This window comes from Cardiocondyla obscurior, linkage group LG20 (genome assembly GCF_019399895.1).
Source record: "Cardiocondyla obscurior isolate alpha-2009 linkage group LG20, Cobs3.1, whole genome shotgun sequence".
NCBI lineage: Eukaryota > Metazoa > Arthropoda > Insecta > Hymenoptera > Formicidae > Cardiocondyla > Cardiocondyla obscurior.
This window is the reverse complement of record NC_091883.1, coordinates 3795525-3815968: the sequence shown is the minus strand read 5'-3', so window position 1 is coordinate 3815968 and position 20444 is coordinate 3795525. Positions and strand designations below refer to the sequence as shown.

Sequence of the window (20444 nt, the reverse complement as noted above, 5' to 3'; positions counted from 1 at the left end):
AAAAGTAAAACTAAAAACCTCGTGTCGATTAGAGAAAATTCGAACGTGCGCTTTCATGGGTGAGGGACACTTGGATGTGTTCACGATCTTACATAATTCTTATAGAAGGGTGTAATAAAAATAAAAGAAGCAGCGAGACGGAGGCCAGATGGTCGCAGTGCGTCGGTTGCATGTGTTAAAAACCAGATTTTCTAGTTTAGTATCCCGTTACACGGTTGTTGTAAATTTATTTCAAGCGGAGTTGCGTAGACTATTTTTTTTTATATTTTTCTATGGAAATTATTAAAGTATATTTTTATAAAAATTATTATTATCACGCGTGCATTAATTTTTTAAATATACAAAAGCACGTGCACGCGTTCGCGTATTATGAATTCATGAGAAATCGTATCGCTAGTAAAACATAAGGCTTTGCAAAGTGTGCCTTTTACGTCGGCGGCAGTCTACTCATCTCCGGCGGAGAATTGGTCAGAGAGAAAGGATCTGCAAGGCCAGCAGTAGGATAATACCACTGTTGAAAGTGGCATTCGCGCCAACGGAGACGCGAGAGCGGAGAAAAGAAGGGAGGACGAAAGGGGTATATTGTGTAAAGAGTTGAAGACCGAGCGGAGTCGATGGAGGGAATGGACGTAGAAACCGACAAGGGGCCGGAGACGAGGGGGGCTGAGAGGGGGGGCGAGAGGAATGGAAACTGGGATCGAAGTACGGTCCTGTGTCCCCCACGTCATGAATCATGCATCCTCATCCCCTAGGAGCGAACTGGAACGCGCGCTGCGGCGGTGCGACCCGTCCGAGAAATAAACAATGTTATTTGTTCGTTGGGATCCCGACCCATCCGCAGCGGTCCAAAGGACTTCTAGCAGGACCGCGGCGGAAGGACGAGTGGCGGGTACCGTGCTTTCGTAACCCACAACGGTGGAATGAGAGAGGGAGAAAGAGAGAGAACGGGAGACAGAGCGAGACTACTCATCTCCTTGCCCTTCCTCGAGCGCTTCTGTCACTCGTTCCATCTCGTTCCCGTCGCCGCGCTTCTACTCGCGAGAGCCCACGTGCACTCTGACAGCCAGAACTGTCAACGGCAGAGGAAGCTCTCGCAACCACTGATGGTATTTGAACGGGGGCCGAAGTGACGCGAAGGACGAGCGCATACATGCCGGACAAATAACGATACTTCCGCTTTCTCGGCAAACTGGATATTCCTATTCCTCCCACTCCGCCGCGATGTCGGGCTCCGTTCCCTCGTCGTTACGGGCTTTCGTTCTTCTTGCTCCACTTCCATCCTTTCAGAAAGGACGAGAGCGGAAATAGAAAGACGAAAGTCCGCGCCGACTGCTTGTAAAATACGCGACATATATCTAAAAGCGTCTTATTGCGCGACGACTAAAGTGCCATTTTTTTTAATTTCTGTTGCAGATGAACCGTCCTATTCAAGTGAAACCAGCGGACAGTGAAAACCGCGGAGGTGAGAACAAGCAATCGATCCAATATATATACATTCCGATAAGATAAGAACGTTATATCGTAATAGATTAAAAAAAATTATACCATTAGCTTAATTACAAAAGTATCAAAATTCTTATCGAGCTTTAAGAATCACTAAATTTAAGTAAATTGTCAGAAGATAACGCTCTTAAAGTAACGTTTCTATACTTCTCAATATCTACTTAACATACATTTCACCATTTGTCCACCATGCAAGCAAAGAGGCTCAATTACGTCGCGAGAGATCGTGCCTACGCGCACTCTCCAAATCTCACATCCACGGCGAATAATTACGTCACGAGAGCACGCGGCGGTAACTGATCAATTTCATCAAATTGGCAGCTCCGCATCTCGGAGAACGGTCTCTAACGTCGCGAGTGCGAGAGAACTTTATTCCGCGCGGTGTCTTTGACGGCGTTAGATTCCATATCAATCGTGCGCGGTGGTATAACTATGTAATAAACTGCAGATAATTCGCTGTAATAGCGAGCCGCGATAACGCGCCCGTCGTGGAAAATTCATACGTGACGGTGCGATAGACTGCGCGATAAAAAATGTATACATCGCGGGGGAGGGGGAGGGGGCACCCAGTTGCGCTGATAACCCATCAGGCTCGTTCTCTCCGGAGCGCTGTCGCGGGCTCCTCCTCGCCGTATCTTCCTCGCGCACGCCTTGCGCCAATTTTATTAATTACGGGAAATTTTACGGCCGGCGACGGCCGTCGTGTTGACACGAACGCTTATCGCCGCGGCGTCCGCGGGTCATAAATTTCGCGTCGCGGTGGGACCCGGCGTAAATATGACGAGAGGTCTCGTAATCGAGAGACAAATTGCCGGTCGGTCGATTGTTTTTAACGACCCCGCGTGATCTGGGGAGAGCGCATCCTCGCAACCCGCTCGAACAACTAATCTCCGTCGGGAATAAATACCGTCGAAGGAATTAATTTTTAAATAATTTTTTTTAATTGATTAGGAATAAAGAACGCGCCTACTCTAATCAGCGCGGCTGTAAAATTTTTTTTTTGTACAATAACGGTTTCCTGCACAAATATCTAGCGCGTTTTCCATTCATTCGTCCGTTCGCCCGCGTTTGATTCGGCTCGTACGTTAATTTCTATAAAGCACCTCGGCAAATATAGCTTATACGATCGGAGCCACGATTTAATTAAAAATATGGTATTTATCTTTGGAGGCGGGTCGTAACCGATCGATACCGTTCCATCCGTTCGGCGAGCGCCATCGCCGAAGCTCCCGGCATCGCTTCCGATGCATGTAAATAGCGGAGAAGCTCCGTCCGGGAATTCCCGAAGGCTAAGAGCCGTTGGGGCCCCCTTCGTTACCATTCGCAAAGTCCACGCCGCACCGGGGACAACGTTCCCGACGAGCCGGCAACTACTCCGAAGTCCTTCCGACGAAGGTGGGCAAGACTCGAATGCAAGGAGCGCACCAAGATAAAGGAGGAGAGCGGTACATATAAAAGAGATAAGAGAAAGAGCGACCGAGCAAGCGAGAGAGAGAAAGAGAGAGAAAGCAGGCGAAATGCATGTAGAAAGACGAGGGAAGAGATCGAGGGAGATCGCGCAGAGCATTAGACCGGGATACGCGGAAGAAGGCACGAGGTGCGGGGGCGGCGAAGGGGAGTAGATGAGGGGGATCGTAATTCATATGCTAATCTGGAGGAGATGCCATTGTAATCTCCGGTCGCCTGCCTCCGTGCGGCCCCACAAAGCCTCGGCTTGACGCGGATGCAGGAGTGATCCTGAGCACGGTGCCGCCGCCGCCGCTCCCGTCGTCGTTTCTGCGGTGCCCGTGCACTATATATACCTATGTAGACGCTGTATCCACGTAGTCGCAGAGAGTTCAATCAGGAGGGTTACTGAACTTCGACAACGCCGTCGAAACCGTGCCTCCACCCACCCCTCATCGGCATCACCGATGTCTATCCGCCGTCGCGTACGGTCGTACAAGATGGTTTCCGCCACTTTATCTTCGCGTCTTTACCCCCTCTGCCCCTTTTGTCCACCCCCCTCCCCCGTGATCGGCCTCGTCCCTAACAACCACCCCGCGATCTTTACGATCCCTCATGACCGCCGACGTGACCCTCGTCGCAAAGCTCTTCGGCGCGATACAGATGTTAACGACGTTACGTAATTCGTCGGGATAACGCATGGGATTGCGGCAAATCCTCGGTCGCGATAATTACGGAGCCGACGTTACGCGTAATCAGCTTTAGAACGTCAAGACCGGGCCGTGCACGTCCGATCGGCGTCCGTCGGAATTGAACTACCTCGAGAACGTTATTACGTTTTAATAACCCCTGGCACTTGATTGCGTTTCGCAATCTTGCGATTAACGACGTTAGAAGATCACTACCCGATAACAATCGGGTCCAGGCATTTAGGTCACTCGAACCTCTCGCCGGCGGTAACTCATTTTTCGCCTTAATCCGTATATAAATTCTATCTCGATCGAATAAATGGATTCTACGAATTTCGTCTTAATCTGAAAACGGATTTAAATCGAATTGAATCGCCTTCGAGTTACCTAAGTAGGTTGAATGTGTCGTTCCTCGCCGATTTTACCAACCATCACGTAAGAAATATATTGTACTCTTAGTCGGGGAAAAGCCGAAGTAACTTTTTTCACGATATCTCGCATTATAAAAAAGGAAAAAAAAAAAAACTACAGTACTATTTCGCACACATACATATGTATATAATGATAGTTTAAAGTAGCGACGTTTATAATAGTTCCTCTTTTCCCATCGAGAAAACGATTTCATTGTTCCAAGAAACCGCCTCTCCTTTTTCCACGTTAATGACTGTCCTTTTTACGCCTGCATTTCGCAGTCTCCGATATACAGCTTAATTACATTTTATAGATTTCCCTCTATAACGGCCGGCATTCGAGCGGCAATTCCGCAAAGTAACGTTCTATTACTGATACAAAAGATAAATCAAGCTTTAATTAAAAGACGACGCAACGTTAAAATCGCGGAAATGACGGCTTGTCTTGGCGCATCGACCTCACCACGTCGCGGCCCGAGAAATTTACGTGCGCGAGATAAATCCGCCTCCGCGAATTGCGCGGCGAGACCGCGCAAACAGTCCGAAAGATATTTCACGCTGGCTCCCGACTTTATCTTGAACCCTTGCTAACGTTTATAGATTTACTCCACCCCCGCCCGTCTCCCGCTGTCGAGATGCGCGAACAATGACCGTTCATAAACGCGCTATCTGCCGCAATATCGGCCGCGATTTTATGACCGTGACTGGCGCGGGCTCTTATGCACTTATCCTTTCCGGTTCTTATCACGGTGGTATATCATCGGGGATACGTTTACCGCGGAAAGATTTTAGCGGCAGCCGTTCGAGTGAGGATTTCCCGACGAAGCTCTCTTTCCCGAAAACATTTTTCACGCGCGTTCGATAGCGAAACCGCGCGCCCGCGCGCAGCGATAGCAGTGGCCGGAATTAAGTTTACAGCGACGAGAACAGATTTGAGAAATGCGTATCTCGCGCGGAAGTTGCCCCGCCGACTCAGGGTCGGTCGAAGTTTCTACGACTGGATAAGGGTGGGCGCGCCGCTGTACCGGAGCTAGTTGAGCAAGTAGATAAGTTTCGATCCCTCAGCGAGCCACCTTGCTTCCGCCGCCATCACTCGCCCTTACCGCCACCCTCCCGTCGCAGATAAACGTATCCCGGGATATCGAGAGGGACGAAGGTATCTACGGCGGCCTTCTCACGTCGCTGCCAAGTTCGGCCCGGTTTGACGTGACGTGGACCGGTCTTAAACCCGTCCGAGAGAAATCCTCGCGGATTATAAGAGTCCGTCTTCGTGCTTCTTCCTCGCGAGGAGAAACGACGGACGACGGAGATCGTAAGGCAAGCGCGAACTTGCTCGCCGGATTTGTAACTGTAGTTTCATTTTATGGCGTGTCGGAGTATTCCGCGAAGTTAGTTCACTTACGAGCGCGCCGGGGAAATATGAAAATTGCAGAAGCGCTCATAAAATGCTTTTGTTTACTGCGATATTTGAACGAACGTCCCGTAAATTTGAACAAATATTTAATATGTTCATGATGAGAAATATTAAATTTAATGCAATTTCGGAGAATTAATTAAATCCTCTTTTTGACGTTGTATTTTAGTATTCGTTTTTAAATAAAAAAATTTCTTTTTAATTAAAAAAAAAAAAAAAAAGTAGAAGACTGGCTAATAAAAATATCTTTTGAACGTTCCAATTTTCTAATTAGAACAAGTGAAGTAATTCATTAATAACAACAGATTAAATAATTTCTGGTAGATCTACAATATGTATTTCCGAGGGAGATTCGTTGTCGCGAGTAACATGCGGTTTAGATATCGCGCGCGTCGTGTCAAATAAAACGTTTGCTTTGTACTCGACGTCCAGCGGGACGATAATTTCCCCGAGAGTTAATTCCTTTTTCGCTGCCGCGGCGGCGGGCCGAGGGGAAAAGAGGACGCGAAAGGCGCGTTAACACTTAGCTCCGGCGACAAAGGTCCAATTCTTGGTCCCCACGGTATCCTGGCGCGACAATGAAAGCGAACTCCCGGCGAAAAGTACCCGGGGCTAAGGACAGACGGGATGTTCGCCGACGAAGAGAACTACGAGGCGTTGATACGCCGAAGGGAATCGAGACGGGTGTGGGCGGACTGCCGGGGGTGAAGAGAGAGAGAAAGAGAGAGAGAGAGAGAGAGAGAGAGAATCTGCGGAAAGCGGGGATGCAACGAGGCTGCAAGTCAGGCGAGAATCTAATTTCCCGAGACAAATCCTTAAATGTGCCCTGGAGCCCCGGCTGGGAGGCGCGAGCCGAGGCATCTCACGGAATGAGCTCTCGTCTAGCATCCGCGACAACGACCTTTAACTCGGCTCGCCAATTTTGCGTTTCCATAACCCCCTCGCGAAACGCGTCATTAAGCTCATTCGCGCGAGAAATGCGGGTAGATCGAAAACAGAGCGTCACACAATTCCGGATGCAGCCGCGATCTAACCGGAATAACGTACATAAGCCTCCCCTACGGCGTTTTCGTTCGAGCACCCAAGATCGCCCGGCGCGCTGCACGAAAGCGTAGCCTCCTGCGCAATTTGTTACTTATTTACGATAAAAACAGGGGAGAGAAAAAATGGGACCGCTTGGAGGAATTAAAAATTCCATGCATTTTTTATTTCGATCCGCTCTGCGGAAGATTTCTTAATTAGCTAAAATCAACGCATCGGCCGTGTTTATGAAAATTATCTCAGTTTCATTACCGCAAATAGCATAATATGAGTTTCGAATCTTGTTATCGGTGTTATTGATATTTCGTGATAGTTTAATACCGGCGATTATTAAACTGATTGCATTGTATCAACGACTAATATTATATTATGAAAATTAGGTTATTATAATTACAATATCTAATTGAGCTGCGGCGGTCAAAAATACCTATACTTGATATTTATCAATATCCAAACGAAACATACATTTTAATGGGGCTTAATCGCCGCTACGTAAATTCAGGATGTATACCTGAAAACCGATTAGTCTTAATAATCAATTATAAAATTAATTTGCCGAAGAAATACCCTTCGCTCATTGCGGCGATACTTGCAAAGAGGCGTCAATTCTTTCGTAAATAATATTTCTTGTTACTGATCATAACTTTTTTTTTTTTATAATCTGATAGGTCGTATTCTAATCATCACGTAGAAGATCCAATTAAAAAAGATAAAGAAAAAAAAATTCCTGTGCGAACGAAACACGCTTGGATACGATATTCCACACAGTTGGACGAGCTAAAATCGAATTGAATCCAGCGGGGATTCATATAGACAACGAATGGTGTATTTCTTAAGTCCAATGCCATTTCTTTGTTTCTGTTCTGTATTCCAGAGTGCATGATGGACGACGGGAGCGCCTGTGCCATCTTCTGGAAGTAGGAAGCACCGGTTTCGGCCGCTGAAGGTAACTTCGACTTCCAGGAGATAGCTAGCTTCCTTCCAGTACCTCTGTTCTTCTTCTCCGCAAATTGGCAGAAAGAGAACTTCCCCCCTTCGATGAATTGAGAACGAAATGAATAAGGAAAAAGAAACGGGTCCAACTAAACCCCCCCTTCACCCCCTCATTCTTTCCCGCCAACATCACGCCAACACCGCTGATTCAGCCAGCACAGCCCGCCGCAAAGTTCATTTTGCTGCTCGCTAGTGTTTGAAACACCGAATTCCAACGAACCTCCTACACGAACCCGCTATCCCTTAGCCCGACTTAGCGCAGCCGGTACATATCCATTCGCCGAGGAGGCTAAATTTGCACGAAGTGCACGCTTGTCCAAATTCTTTCGCAAAAAGGTCCCTAAGTTTCCCGGAAACTTTCGACGTTCGCCGCGCGGCTCATCAGGACCATTCGCATGTGTTTAAGACACAAGATTCGTGCGCACACGTCCACAGACTTCGATTCTGAATTGGCACAAACGATCGGCTCGCAATTCGAACGCTCGTACACCTCCCCGAACGCAACATCGTTTCGAGAGTGGAAAAAAAAAAAAAAAGAAAAAAAAAGTCTGGTCGTTGGCAAAATTTTCCCGAGGCCGCTCTCAATTAAAAATTTAATCGCTACAAGCCGCAACGCTTGTCCGCGCAATGAAAAACGGTCGTTACTGGGCTCCTCTGAATCATTCTCGCCATCCCCTTCTCATCCGTTTCTCTCATCCGGCACGATACGCATCGTTTTACGCATTACAGAAGGTATTATAGAACAGTGTTGTGCGTACCCACATGCGTGATTGAAACCTGTAGCCGTAAACTTGTTCGTGTTTTTTGCTCTGTTTATTACGCACCGCCGTTATATCACACTGTTGAAGCTTCGTTACGACGAGGCGTGCGTGGCGTGGACGCTCTTAGAATTCTACGGACCGACACAATGAACCGAGAGTGATGCGGAATATACGAGAGAATACGCGGTCTTAGAGCGTCTACCGACCGTACGACAGCAACGACCCTTTGCTCCGAGTACCGAGTTTATTGTACGTTTCTAAGTCCACACAGTCCCGTCGTCTTACATTCCCGAAACCCACGTCTGATCTCATAATCCATATTCGTATGGACAGAACCATCTTGATCGTGCATATTATATATATATATACATATATATATGTATATGTAGATGTATATATATATATATATATAATATATCGCTCTCTACAGCTATAATCATATAATAGTGGCTCGCTCGTTGGATGTGTTGTCTCGTTCGTTGTCAATGTGTTTTTTATCACCTCTGTACATATTTTCTGATTATGATATAATATATGTGAGCTACGTTTATCTTACTGTATTACCTAGATTTGATTCTATATATGACAATTTATATAACCTCCCTTGTTAATCAACAATCAACCGAACCGCCCCCCGCCCGATCCGCTCCCAGTTCGATTTACTTCCCGTGTTGTCCTATTAATTGTGAATCTCGCACAGCCATGATCGTGTTTTGAACTGTTTGATATTATATGAGGATACACACGTACACACGCATACACGTTCAATGCAGATATTTCTAAATAAAGTTCCTTGCCGAATTAATGCCCAGTCTAGATAGAGCGTCGAGTACTTTGCAAAATACAAATCGCGAGCGAAAATCACGGCGGTTTAATTATCGAGCTGTTATCGGCGTCACACTTTTCGAAACATAACAAAGAAAAACTCGAGACGGTCTTACGGGATTGGAAAATTCTTCGACTCGACTAGAATACCATCGGAGATGTTACGAGATCGTATTCATTTAACATGAAACACGTCGGATGGTTTACTCATTATTTCTCATTTAACTTTCCACGCGTGCAGAAATAGCTTAGAAATAGCTGCAGAATATGAGTATTCGTTGTTAAACTTCGTAAAACGGTGATCCATCTCGAGAATCCTCCGGCAAGCCGGTGGAAATAAGCGAAATAATTTTTCAGATTTTTAATAAAATAAAATAAAATAAAAAATTAACTCGGCATGGACCACCGTCTGAAGTATCAGCCATAATTGGTTCGCTTACTGTCCCGCCTAATTTTATCGCGATTTCGTTCTACCTTCGTTTTCAATTTTGATATATATATATATGAATATTAAACGTAGATCAATATTGCAATGATTTTTCTTGTCTGTTATTACGATTTCCGTTTACTGTCCCCCGTAAAAATATCGTTTTCGCCGTTACATATGTATGTTACGTATTGTCACCGGTTATGATGATTGTTCCCGGTTACTATTGTGTCGCACAGAGAGACACATGCGAAACCTATACTCACACACACATATACACTCACACATCCATACGTGCGCGGTTACAAGTGCTACTAGATGTACAAGTGAAGTAATGACGAATGTAACTGTGCGCGTCGATGGTACGCGTGCACCTCCAAATACGTTTACGTTTTTATACATCTATATAAATATATATATATATATCTCTCTATATCCCTAACTTCCCCTCCCTTTAGGATGGTGGATGCTGGTGTAACCGTGTAACTTTGTCGTTCTCGGTGTTAGCCGCAAAATCTTCTCTTTAACGCCTATAACGCTTGATCCCGCACACGGAACTAATGTTTTTTCTTTTTTTTTCTCTGTTCCCTCTATTTCGCAACGCGCCGCCGTCGGCCCGCAGACAGAAAGCTGTTCGTTGGTATGTTAAGCAAGCAACAAACTGAAGACGATGTGCGACAGCTGTTTACTACCTTCGGTTCAATAGAGGAGTGCACCATCCTCCGTGGACCCGACGGAAGCAGCAGAGGTGAGTGCCCATTGACCGCCTTTTACGTTATTACGCAACTAGTGCATGATTCGTGACCGTGTGTGCAAACGAGACGCAAACAATTGGATCTTTCGACTAACATTTTTCTTATTTAAGAAAAGAAGATTTTTTTTTTTCTTTTTCTTTTTTAACGTCTGATAAACTTGGATCTTTTCGATTAGACTTCGCGTCTGAATTTTGAAGGAAAACTCGCAGAACCGTCAGCGGGTGTCGCTAATATTGCGACCCACAATTCGCCATCGTAAAAAGTTCAAAGATCGCCGATAAAGGAATCTAAAAATAGCGCGCTCGAGTCCCTGAGGGATTAAGCACGAAAACGTATTCTCTCTAGAACTAAGTGTACCGTAACGTGGCGCACGTATATTTTTATGTCGTGGGATAAAAGCATAGGCACATTGTCCATAAAAATACGGATATCTGTGCAATTTTTAGCCGCAGGGCGGGATATTAGCGTCCCTATTTACTGCACGATCGTTTCACGTCTTCGCCGCGCATTACCTTTCGCTCTCGATTCATAGCTCTAATCTTTTAACGATTAGGAAACGTAACAGTCCGAAGTAAACGCCAAATAATAATATCATTCAAATAAAATTTAATTTTAAAAATCAAATATCGCAGGCTATTATTTTTAAAATAATAAAAAATATTTAAAAAAAAATCTCGACAGTATGGTAAAGAAATAATCAAAAAAATAAAAACGTGATATAATCTTAAATAACAATTTATCCATCGGTATTTCGGAGATGCCACGAGGCTCTCATAATTTTTCTCTACTCACGACCGTCTTTGAAAGTTCCTATCGAACGATAAAGCGAGCGAAGAGAACCAACAGTACCTAGTTTTCAGAAGAGGTGGAAGCAAACGGACTTGGTGAAATTAATCATGAAATGAGGCGGTAAAAAAAAAAGGGAGGGCGACTATCTCAAAGGAACGAAGGCAATTGCTTCGACCAAGCATTGCGAGAAGAAAAAAGAGAGAGAGAAACAGAGATGGAGGCCACTATCCGACGATGATGCACGGTTAAGCCAAGGCGGAAGGATATAATCGCGACGGCATTTGAATATCCGCTCGCGCTGTAAACAGCGCGGAAGGGTAGGCAGGCGGCCGTGGGATGTAATTCGGGCGGGGATAACCGACAGAATGGCGGACGAAAAGTGGGTGCGGAACTGCAGTCGGACGAAACGGCGAGAGTAATAATTTCCGCTGGACGAGGCGGCGAAATTTAAATATTTTTATTCAGGAACGAAGGTACCGCGATGCGTCTTCATTCGGTAAGCAATGAAGCCGAGGGGGGTGGTAACGAGGTACGGAGGAAGTGATCGAAGAAAATAAGAAAGCAAGGCGAATACCAGGCTGAAGGGAAAGGGGAGAAAAGAGAGAGACGAGAGGAGACAGGGCAAGCCGAAGGGCAACCGAGAGAAATAAGGAAACTGGTACGAAGGGCGCGGGTAGGCAGGCGCGAATGTAATTAAATTCCACTTTGAAGTGAAACTCACTTTCAGCAGTTAATAAGATTTTGATTCGCAGTCGGTGACGTAACGCAGCGCGCCCATCGTCTTTGGCAGGTAGGCGCTGCTCGTTCGCAACGAAGACGAAGGGTCGCGATCGAGGGAAGAGGGACAGGGGGGAGGGGGGAAGGGGGGTTAACGCAAGTAGCGCGCGAGAGAACTTTACAATATGCGAAGTCTGTGCTTCTTCCAGCAAAGACCGAGCCCGCGCCGCCCGTCTTACGTTTTCTGCCGTTGCGTCAGAACTTGGGTTCTTTGTCGAAAGCCAAGACACGATGTCGCGCCGGCTTTCCGAGCTCTTTAATTAAAATTACACGGCGCGCACGGTAGCGACGACAGTTTCCGACCGGCAGTTTATCGCGTAGAATGTATTCGCGATTACTCGCCGAGAATCCCCGGTATGTCGCCCCGACAATTACGATACCTTTGACGAAATGAAGCACGCGAGGTCCGAGCGCAATCTCGAGCTTAATCTCCGCCTCGCCAAATTGACCTACCGATAGCAGCCAGGCTCCGATCGCGGACGATTACTGTCAACGTTAGCCGCACGCGGCTGCATTATTTCACCGGGAATCTTTCTCGCGCGAGTCCGTACTCCGCCCCTCGCTCGAAATCAACCGAGGATAATTCCGTCGCAATTCCTACCGCGACAGTCGTCCTTGGACATTGGTATCAGGGCGAAGTTTAGTCGGCGGGGATAAATGTGCTCGCCGTGGGAAGGGCCTGATCGCTTATTCCGCGCAACTCCACCGCGGTATATCCCACGCCCCGATCTCGTCCCGGCGGAAACTTTCCCAACACGCTTCATCACTGCTCGCCGAGCCTCGGTCGAGTTTCATAACTAGCTAATCCGACCCGTAATAGAGAGATCAGGCAGAGCTCCAGCGAGCGCGGCCATGTATATACGGTTACGTACATATCCGTGCATGTAACACGCGCACGCGAGTCGTTACGCCGACTCAGTACCGAAATTACAACGGGGATGAATATCGTTTCGGCAACTCTTATTCCGGCATTATCCGTCAGGAAAGTACGGGAGGATCAGTTACACGTCAGAAGTGTCAGCGCGCGCGGTCGGAATATCACATTGACATACGTAACTCGCGCAATTTCCACCCGCCGATGTGACTTCCGGTAAATCACGACGATCGAAAGTTGCCGGTGATATTCGCGGCCGCACAACTCGGTTTTTCCCTCCCGATTGCTCTTTCGATTTATCTTATCAGATGACGCTACGTATCCCGAAGGTGACGGAAGATTTGTCGCGTAGCGAGGAGCCCGAAAAGAGAAAGAGAACGAGTATGAACCTCGGGCATTATTATTTCACGACGTCATACGGATATAATATCGCCCGATGTAACACGTCGCTGCGAATTCGTATCGCCGGTAATCTGTAATCGACGAGACCCGACGCGGCGCGGCAAAGCAATCGCGGGCTAATAAATCGACAAGTTTTGCGGCGGATCGATTAGTCGCGAACAATTACGGAAACGCGCGGTGGCGGATCGAACGCGAGAGTTTCGGACGGAGAGGGATAAAGAGAGACCGAGAGAGAAATGGGCGGCTGTTGCTTTAGAGCAGTCTGTTAAGCTGTCCACCGTGGGTTATTCGATAACGTACGGCGACGAGCTGCCCGCTCGTCGAAGGGACGAAGCGTCGAATCGGGATGGGTAATGCACGAATGCGAAGGTTTATGGGCAATATGGTATATTTACGGTTGACGGGCAAAAGCCGTCGTGTGGAGGCTAACAGAAGGGGACCGGGGCATCCTCTCTCGCGCTTTTCCTTCGCCCGTCATCTCTGCGAACCACGTCGAGTGAAAAGCTCGCGGATATTGACGAAGAAGAGCTCCCGCGTGCAATATCCCCCTTCTCCTTTCCCTCTTTCCTCCCCCGAAGGATATTGACGCGGTGTCAGACAAGGTACCACGAGGCCGCGAGGATCTTATGACGACCGCGCGCTTTCTTGCGGCCTTTCGTGAACCGGGACGGTAATCGCATTAATATAAAGACGGTAAATCTTGATGCCGCACAATGGCGCCTGACGCCACCGCGTCCCGTGTCACACCAACAAAGACACGTTTTTTCCCCCCCGGCCGTTGTTGCTGCAATCTTACAATAAGGGGCATATGCCGCATCACGGCGATCAGCGCGATCGTAAAAGCGTCGGGGTCCGGTTGGATACAATTCGCATAAACTGGTTTAGAGAGAATCTTTCGGTTCTTAGGGTGGACACAATTTTCTTTCGACGTTGGTATTTTTAATTAAAATAAATGTATATCTCAAATTAAAAAAAAAAAAAATAATAAATTGACGGAGCGAGCTTTTGTAACCAAAGGGGAGCGGTTTGGTGAACGCGATACGGATCCTTATCGCGTCTCGCGTGACCACGGAGGCGCGAGATCTAGTTTGACAATCCCTCAATGAAAAGTCCGTGATATAACGTGCGATTTAAATAAATCTGTCACGCGAGTGGTCATTTATACCGTCCGCTTCGCCATTCACTCCCGGAATGTGTTTGCGTTTTGGGATTTCGGCGCGCTGCTAAGGTCAGAACCGAACGCTAAAATTCTCAGTACATTAAATGCATCATGCAGTCGGTGAATAAATTTATATATCGCCCAGTCGACGGGGATTGATCGCGATGCTGTTTATCGAGCGTGCGCCCAGCGAATCAAAATAACTCGGAAAACAGGATCCGCGAGATGCTATCAGCATTGTTGTAAATGTCTAAAAAATATTTCATTACGATTTATCGGGCCAGTTAAATTTTCTAACTGTTTACACTAGGACAGTAAATAATTTTTGAAATTTAATACTACCCTCGCAGATACGCAGGCCTTAGTGTAGAAATTTAATACAAACTGCGATAATAAATTAAATATACGTTCGGTAGAGCGATGTATTTTTTTTTCTTGTTCCCGAAGAAACTATAAAAACGTGAAAAAAAAAAAAAAATCGTGAATCTCCGCATTACGACTTTGTCGTCCGGTCGCTCGGATGCCCTTACGCCCTCGCAAGTTTCCGAACGTTGAAAGAGGAAGACCGATCGTCGTCGATGTTTCAAGCGGGGAACGCGGTACTAAATCATAACGATGCCGCGAAATCACTGAAAATCCAGACGAAGCGGCGGGGGTTTGGATGCAGACACGCGAGTCCGGACGGTAAATCACGGGCAGCCTCCTCGTCGAGTGGCTGTCGGAGAGTCCTGGTGCCAGCTCGTCGTACGGAGCATTTATTAATCGCTCAGCTCCTAAATCCCGTGGCGCAGCTGGGCTCGAAATGTTTGTACGTATTGCAAAGTAAAGCGCGCGAGAGGGGACGCCGAGTCCTCTGGGAGAGGATTAGGTCGGACATATTGAGAGCTTCCACCCGAGAGCACCCTCCTTCACGGGCAGAGTGGCCCCAGAAGGTGGCGGCGGTGCTCACACCAAGATGGTGGTTTTACCGTTATAAATATGACCGGTTATTTCGACATAATACGCGATTCTAACGCAATTTCGTTTTTTCTTTCGCTCTTCTTTATTTTCATTAATTATTATTATTAATTCTTTTTTTTTTTTTTTGGCTTTAACAACGCGAGTCTTAATTACTCGTTTTGCATATTGCCGGGCGAAAGTGTGGCACGGGAAACGTTGTATTTTACAATTTGTCGTAATAAGAATCATTAATGGAATTACCGCCTGATAACTGCACGGTCTCGCGGGATAATGAGGATGGACAAGTTTATAGCCTCGCGATAATGAGAGGGGCGTACCTGCGAGGCGCAGGATATTTTTCCTATAATCCCCGCGACAGCAATACGCCCGGTAATAATGGAGGGTGCATGCTCTCGCCGTGTGCGTGCCGAAGATAAAGGACGCAAATTGTCCGCGCGTATTAAGGTACACGGTACATACCGAGCCGCGGGCGCGCGCCGGTGCAAGTGACAGCCGGGCGATTAATCGTCGATAACCATCGCTCGTTTAATGCCCCATCATAAAATGCTAGGCTGAGGAAATTATTGATTCGTCATATTTCCCGTCAGCAATATCGTTAACACGGCCATCACAATCTCTTTACGTCGCGCAGTCAAAAACGATCGGAAATGATTTCGCGCGAGCGAGTCGTCCGAGTGACGCTATAATCAGTCGAGTTAAAGAGCGCTAATTATTATCGCGAGCGGCAAACTCTGCACCGACACAGGCGCGCTGAGAAAACAGTCGGCCCGTCGTATTTAATCCCTAAACATTCGCGCACTCGATGAAACGCGGGCATGCCGATGGACCGACCGCGAGTGCATATTGACGTGGAACACTCGGCAGCTCGCTAATTGCGGAAACATCAATTGTTTTTAAGCTCGTCTTCGCTCCCAATTGGACCAACAAATATGTGCGCGAATTGAACACGCGAGATTGTTAATCGAATGCGTTGCGTGGTGACACGTAAGGGACTTGCCGAGTTTGTACAAAGCGACAGACATCGGCGCCGAGACATTAAAATCGAGTAAATTAGCATCCGCCGCATCCCTCAAGGTGAGACGTTGCGGCGAACGATATAACGTTTCTCGTAATTGCATTGTTCGCGTGGTAATTCGCGAACTCGTGATCTATTGTGCCTCTCCCGTGCCCGAAGGGGGTGGTTAAATGTTACATAATGCCGCCCGATAGTTAGCGCGCGAGGCTTGCGAGTACCCGCGTTTTGCGAGTCCCAGCGACAAAAGAGGATTCGGGGAGTGCCGGCGCGCAACGTTATTACGACCTAATGCACGGAATTGTTTCCCCCGGTTTGAATAATCGTATCGCGCTCACGGCACACGGTTGCGCAATCGTGACGCACACAAAGCGCACGTGGGGCGGAGGGTGCCTCTCGCTTACGCCGCGGTGAGGTTACCTCTACGAGAGAACGTACCTTCCCACGTCTCGCGGTATACATATAGAAGGGCGCTCCACTCCGAGTATATACTTTGTTCCATTATTCATAAACATTTTATAATCTTCTTAGCGCGGTGAATTATTGCCGTTCGCGCGCAATTGAAATAATGCGGACTCGGCGTTGAGGGGCGGCCTGGTCGGGATCGCATACGCGCACAGCCGGAGAAAAAGGGGGTGGTAACGCCTAACGGGGGGGCGGAGGAGGAGGGGAGAGCTGGGGAAGAAGTGACGCGGTTCTGTTCCGACGAAGGGTGGCGGAGCGGGTTGCGCGGCAACGAGAATAGAACGAGTTCGTTCGTTGAAGTGGCGTTGAAATGTTTCGAAGCGAGGGAAAAATAATTGGACGAAGAGCTCCATCGTCGTTCCCCGCCTCCCCCGGGAGACAACGAGGGCAGGCCCCGGGGTTTGAGATAAAGCTTTCGCGGGGGAGGGACAGCGCGGTGCGTCGCTTTGGTGACGACTAAGATGACAACAACCGGCGGAGATGACGGCCTCCCTAAGAATGCATAAGTTATCACTGAAACGCTTATGAGACCGCCGTTGCGTTTACGATGCTGCATATTGGCCGTAAAAGTTATTCAGTGTCAAATTTGAGAGCCCGACGTTTATAAAAATCTCGCAACGCTACGATAACAAGTTTGACGATTTCACGAACGATTTGCTTAAGGGAGAATCGAAGGGTGGCAGCTCGCCAACGTCAAGAGTCGACGGCTGTTAAACAAATGTCTGACAGACCGTAACAATTATAATTTCGCGTCGTAAATCGAATGCGAGACGTGAAAGTATAGCGCGGTATATAATCGTAACGAGAGCACAGTGAAGACAACGTGTTAATGTTAAGTCCTTCGGAACTGGCGACGGCATTATTAATAATAACGAGTTACGCTATATACCGAGGCGAGAGGCTCTAGAAAGCCGTTAAGAGCGGAACGACGTTTTCGTAGCTTTACAGGCCGTAGGGCATCGCGGAACTGTGTCGTAAAGTAACGTGAGAGATTTAATAATCCATTACTAACCCTCGTTGCCGTGCCCGTGATCATCGACGTTAGCATCGAGCACCAGCTCGCGCGCTTGTTGCAACCGTATAATCAGTTACAAGCTTTGTAAAGCAGGTCTCTCTCCTCGCGGGTAACGTTACAACCGACGGCCGTTCGCTTTTATCACAATGTCGATAATGCCTCTGTCATAGTTATTTCCACGCTGTCAACGGCGAGCGCGACAGTTTGTTATCCGCGCGCGGCAGAAATTCGAGAACAAGACAATTCTATCGCGCGATTTCATCTTCTTATATTTTTCGCTTCTTTTATCCGATCTCATTCGCCGCGCGATTTGTGACTTCTCGTTTTTATACGTATTTCTCGCTGCAATGTTTTTTCTCTCTCTCTCTCTCTCTCTTTTTTCTTTCCCTCCCGCAATTCCGCGACGCGACAATGTCGAGTCTCGTATCGACCGAATATTTTATTGTCTTTCAATTTGCAATCATTCTTTCGTTAACGCCGACCCAGATCTTCGACGAATAAATAAAAAATGTGCACGAAAAGCGGCGACAATATACATGAAAAAGATTTGCGCGGTTTTTCATGTAAAACGACTGCAATTTAATAACGTTTTATACATCGGCGTGTTTGTATACGGCAACTCTCATGCACGCGATATACGACTCGAACAAATTTTTAAATAATAAATTATTCAATACTTGGCTCTATCTTTTTTCATTTAGCAATTCAATTACGAGTTTAACGACACGGTACTCTCGCCAGGAATTTATTAGATACCTTTCTTGTAACGGCGAAATTGCGTAACGTGGTTACCCAGAGCGCATTGTCCTACTACCGATCCCATACGCGTCTCGCATTTTTACGCGATCCGTAAACAGCGATCGTAGCAGTCGCGAATGGGGGGGAGGGGGCGGCTTTTTGCCAAGATTTTCGCAAAAGGATCGAGCCTCTCCGGCACAAGGGACGGAAGGGGGGGGGAGGGGGGAGAGGGCTGGAAATTCATAACGCGGCACACGCGCGCGGCACTAGAAATTTAATAATCCATCTCGTATCCTTCGCGTCGCGGGACGTGACCGTCGGCGGATGGCATATACGGCAACGACCACGTCGTAATCGTAACGAGGAATTTTACGGACCGTTCTCTCTTTTTCCCGCCGCCGGCCGGGGTTACGCCGCCGTCTCCCTTCGTTTTATACCACCCCTCTCGCGCACGTCCAAGTATCGACGCACCCTACCGTATCCCCCTATTGCGGCCGATGCGCACCCGATCTCCCTGTCTCTCTCCTTCCCTCTCGGCCGGCCCCTCGCTGTAGTGCACTATGAAACTCGTAACGACGAGTCAGCCTATGTTTCTCACGTAATGGAAATACCGCTGCTTATCCGCGCGTTAAACGATTCAGCCACGGCTAGGTACATTACGTGCATCATTACGCTCGTGAAACGGGCGACGGGGCGTGCGCGAGGAAACGTCCTATCTTTTATTTTCCGGTTTTTCTCCGTTTTTTTCGTTTGTCCGCCCCCGACGCGCATTATCGACAGGCGAAGAGCGATAGATGAAGGACCTCGCAGTAGGCCCGACGGAAACGGCCGTTGTAGGTGGCTTATAACCCTCCCGCTATTCCCCCGCCCCCTTCTCTCGGGATTATCGTCTTGCTCGACATCCAGGATTAACGATCACGTCAGATGACGCGTGGAATAGTAGTTGCATCGTGTGCGACCGACGTGCCGAATAAACGCGAGAGGCGCGCGATATTCATTGAATTTAATAATTGGAAATTATGCCGCCACGCGAAAACCCCGGCGATAAAAGTTTTATTTTTCCCCGAATCGCGTGGATTTAACAATTGAACTCATTACGGCGCGAAGAGCGTTTTATTTGCGCGCGGCGAGTGTTGCGTTATAAAAAGTCGGCGTTAATAAAAAGGATGAAAAATATACGGTTCCAAATAATTATACCAATTACACCTCGCGTGCGAAGAAATTAGCAGTTCTATCAGAAAAAAAAAAAAAAAAAAGTGAAAAACTCTCATTTGGAAATACGTCCTAATTAAGCGTCGTTAATTGCGTTATCCGTCAACGTTACAACAGATTAAAAGAAGAAAAAAGTAAAATTTAATGATCTCTGACCGTCACGATTTGCCCCCGTAACAGTTTTATCGTCGCGTCTGACGAGTTATCGCGACCATTTTTGAACGGCACAATTTTTCATACTCCGTGCACGCAGCGGGATCGCCTCGTCAACGATTTCGCCAATCACCGATCAGCGATTACCGATACAAATCTCGTGTATCGCTCGCAGTTACGCGCGCACACGTGCTCGCGAGGCCGTATTGGAACAAACGGCGGGCGCGCGTAGGGAAAAGCCGAGCCGTCCGGATGATCAAACAGACGGAATTACTACGTACAAATCGTAGGACGCGGATGATTGGATTACCGCGCGCGGAAGAGGTAGCGCGAGGGTGCGACGGCGAGGGGAATGAAGGCACGGGGGTGAAAAGGGGGGGGGAGGTTGTGATGCAGGTAACGCCGACTGCTGTCGGTGAAGTCGCGTACGAGCGCGATACGTACGTGTATGCGTGCGTGCATTGTGCGTGCGCGAGCGCAGCGCGTTTCGTAACCGCGCGTTAATCTGCCCTGCTGAGTACATTTGTGGCGACGACGGCAGTACCGCCCATCGAACCATCGAATTTTCGTTTCCTCCGCCAAGATTGCACGCGTACGTGTGCGCGCGTATGTTTGCCATTCCGC

General features: G+C 47.7%; 1 protein-coding gene across 21 annotated transcripts in view; it reads left to right on the top strand.

The window, feature by feature from the left end:
• Bru3 (bruno 3) overlaps positions 1-20444 on the top strand; it is a 535780-nt gene that overhangs the window by 456490 nt on the left and 58846 nt on the right. For 8 of the 21 annotated variants that reach the window (XM_070669963.1, XM_070669964.1, XM_070669967.1 and 5 more), the window contains 2 exons: positions 1414-8228; positions 10132-10257. In XM_070669963.1, coding sequence (XP_070526064.1) covers positions 7892-8228; positions 10132-10257 — 463 coding nt within the window. In that variant the 5' untranslated portion in view covers positions 1414-7891. Of the gene's footprint in view, positions 1-1413; positions 8229-10131; positions 10258-20444 lie in introns of those variants that run through there. The other 13 variants (XM_070669973.1, XM_070669976.1, XM_070669977.1 and 10 more) reach the window with 5 other exon arrangements.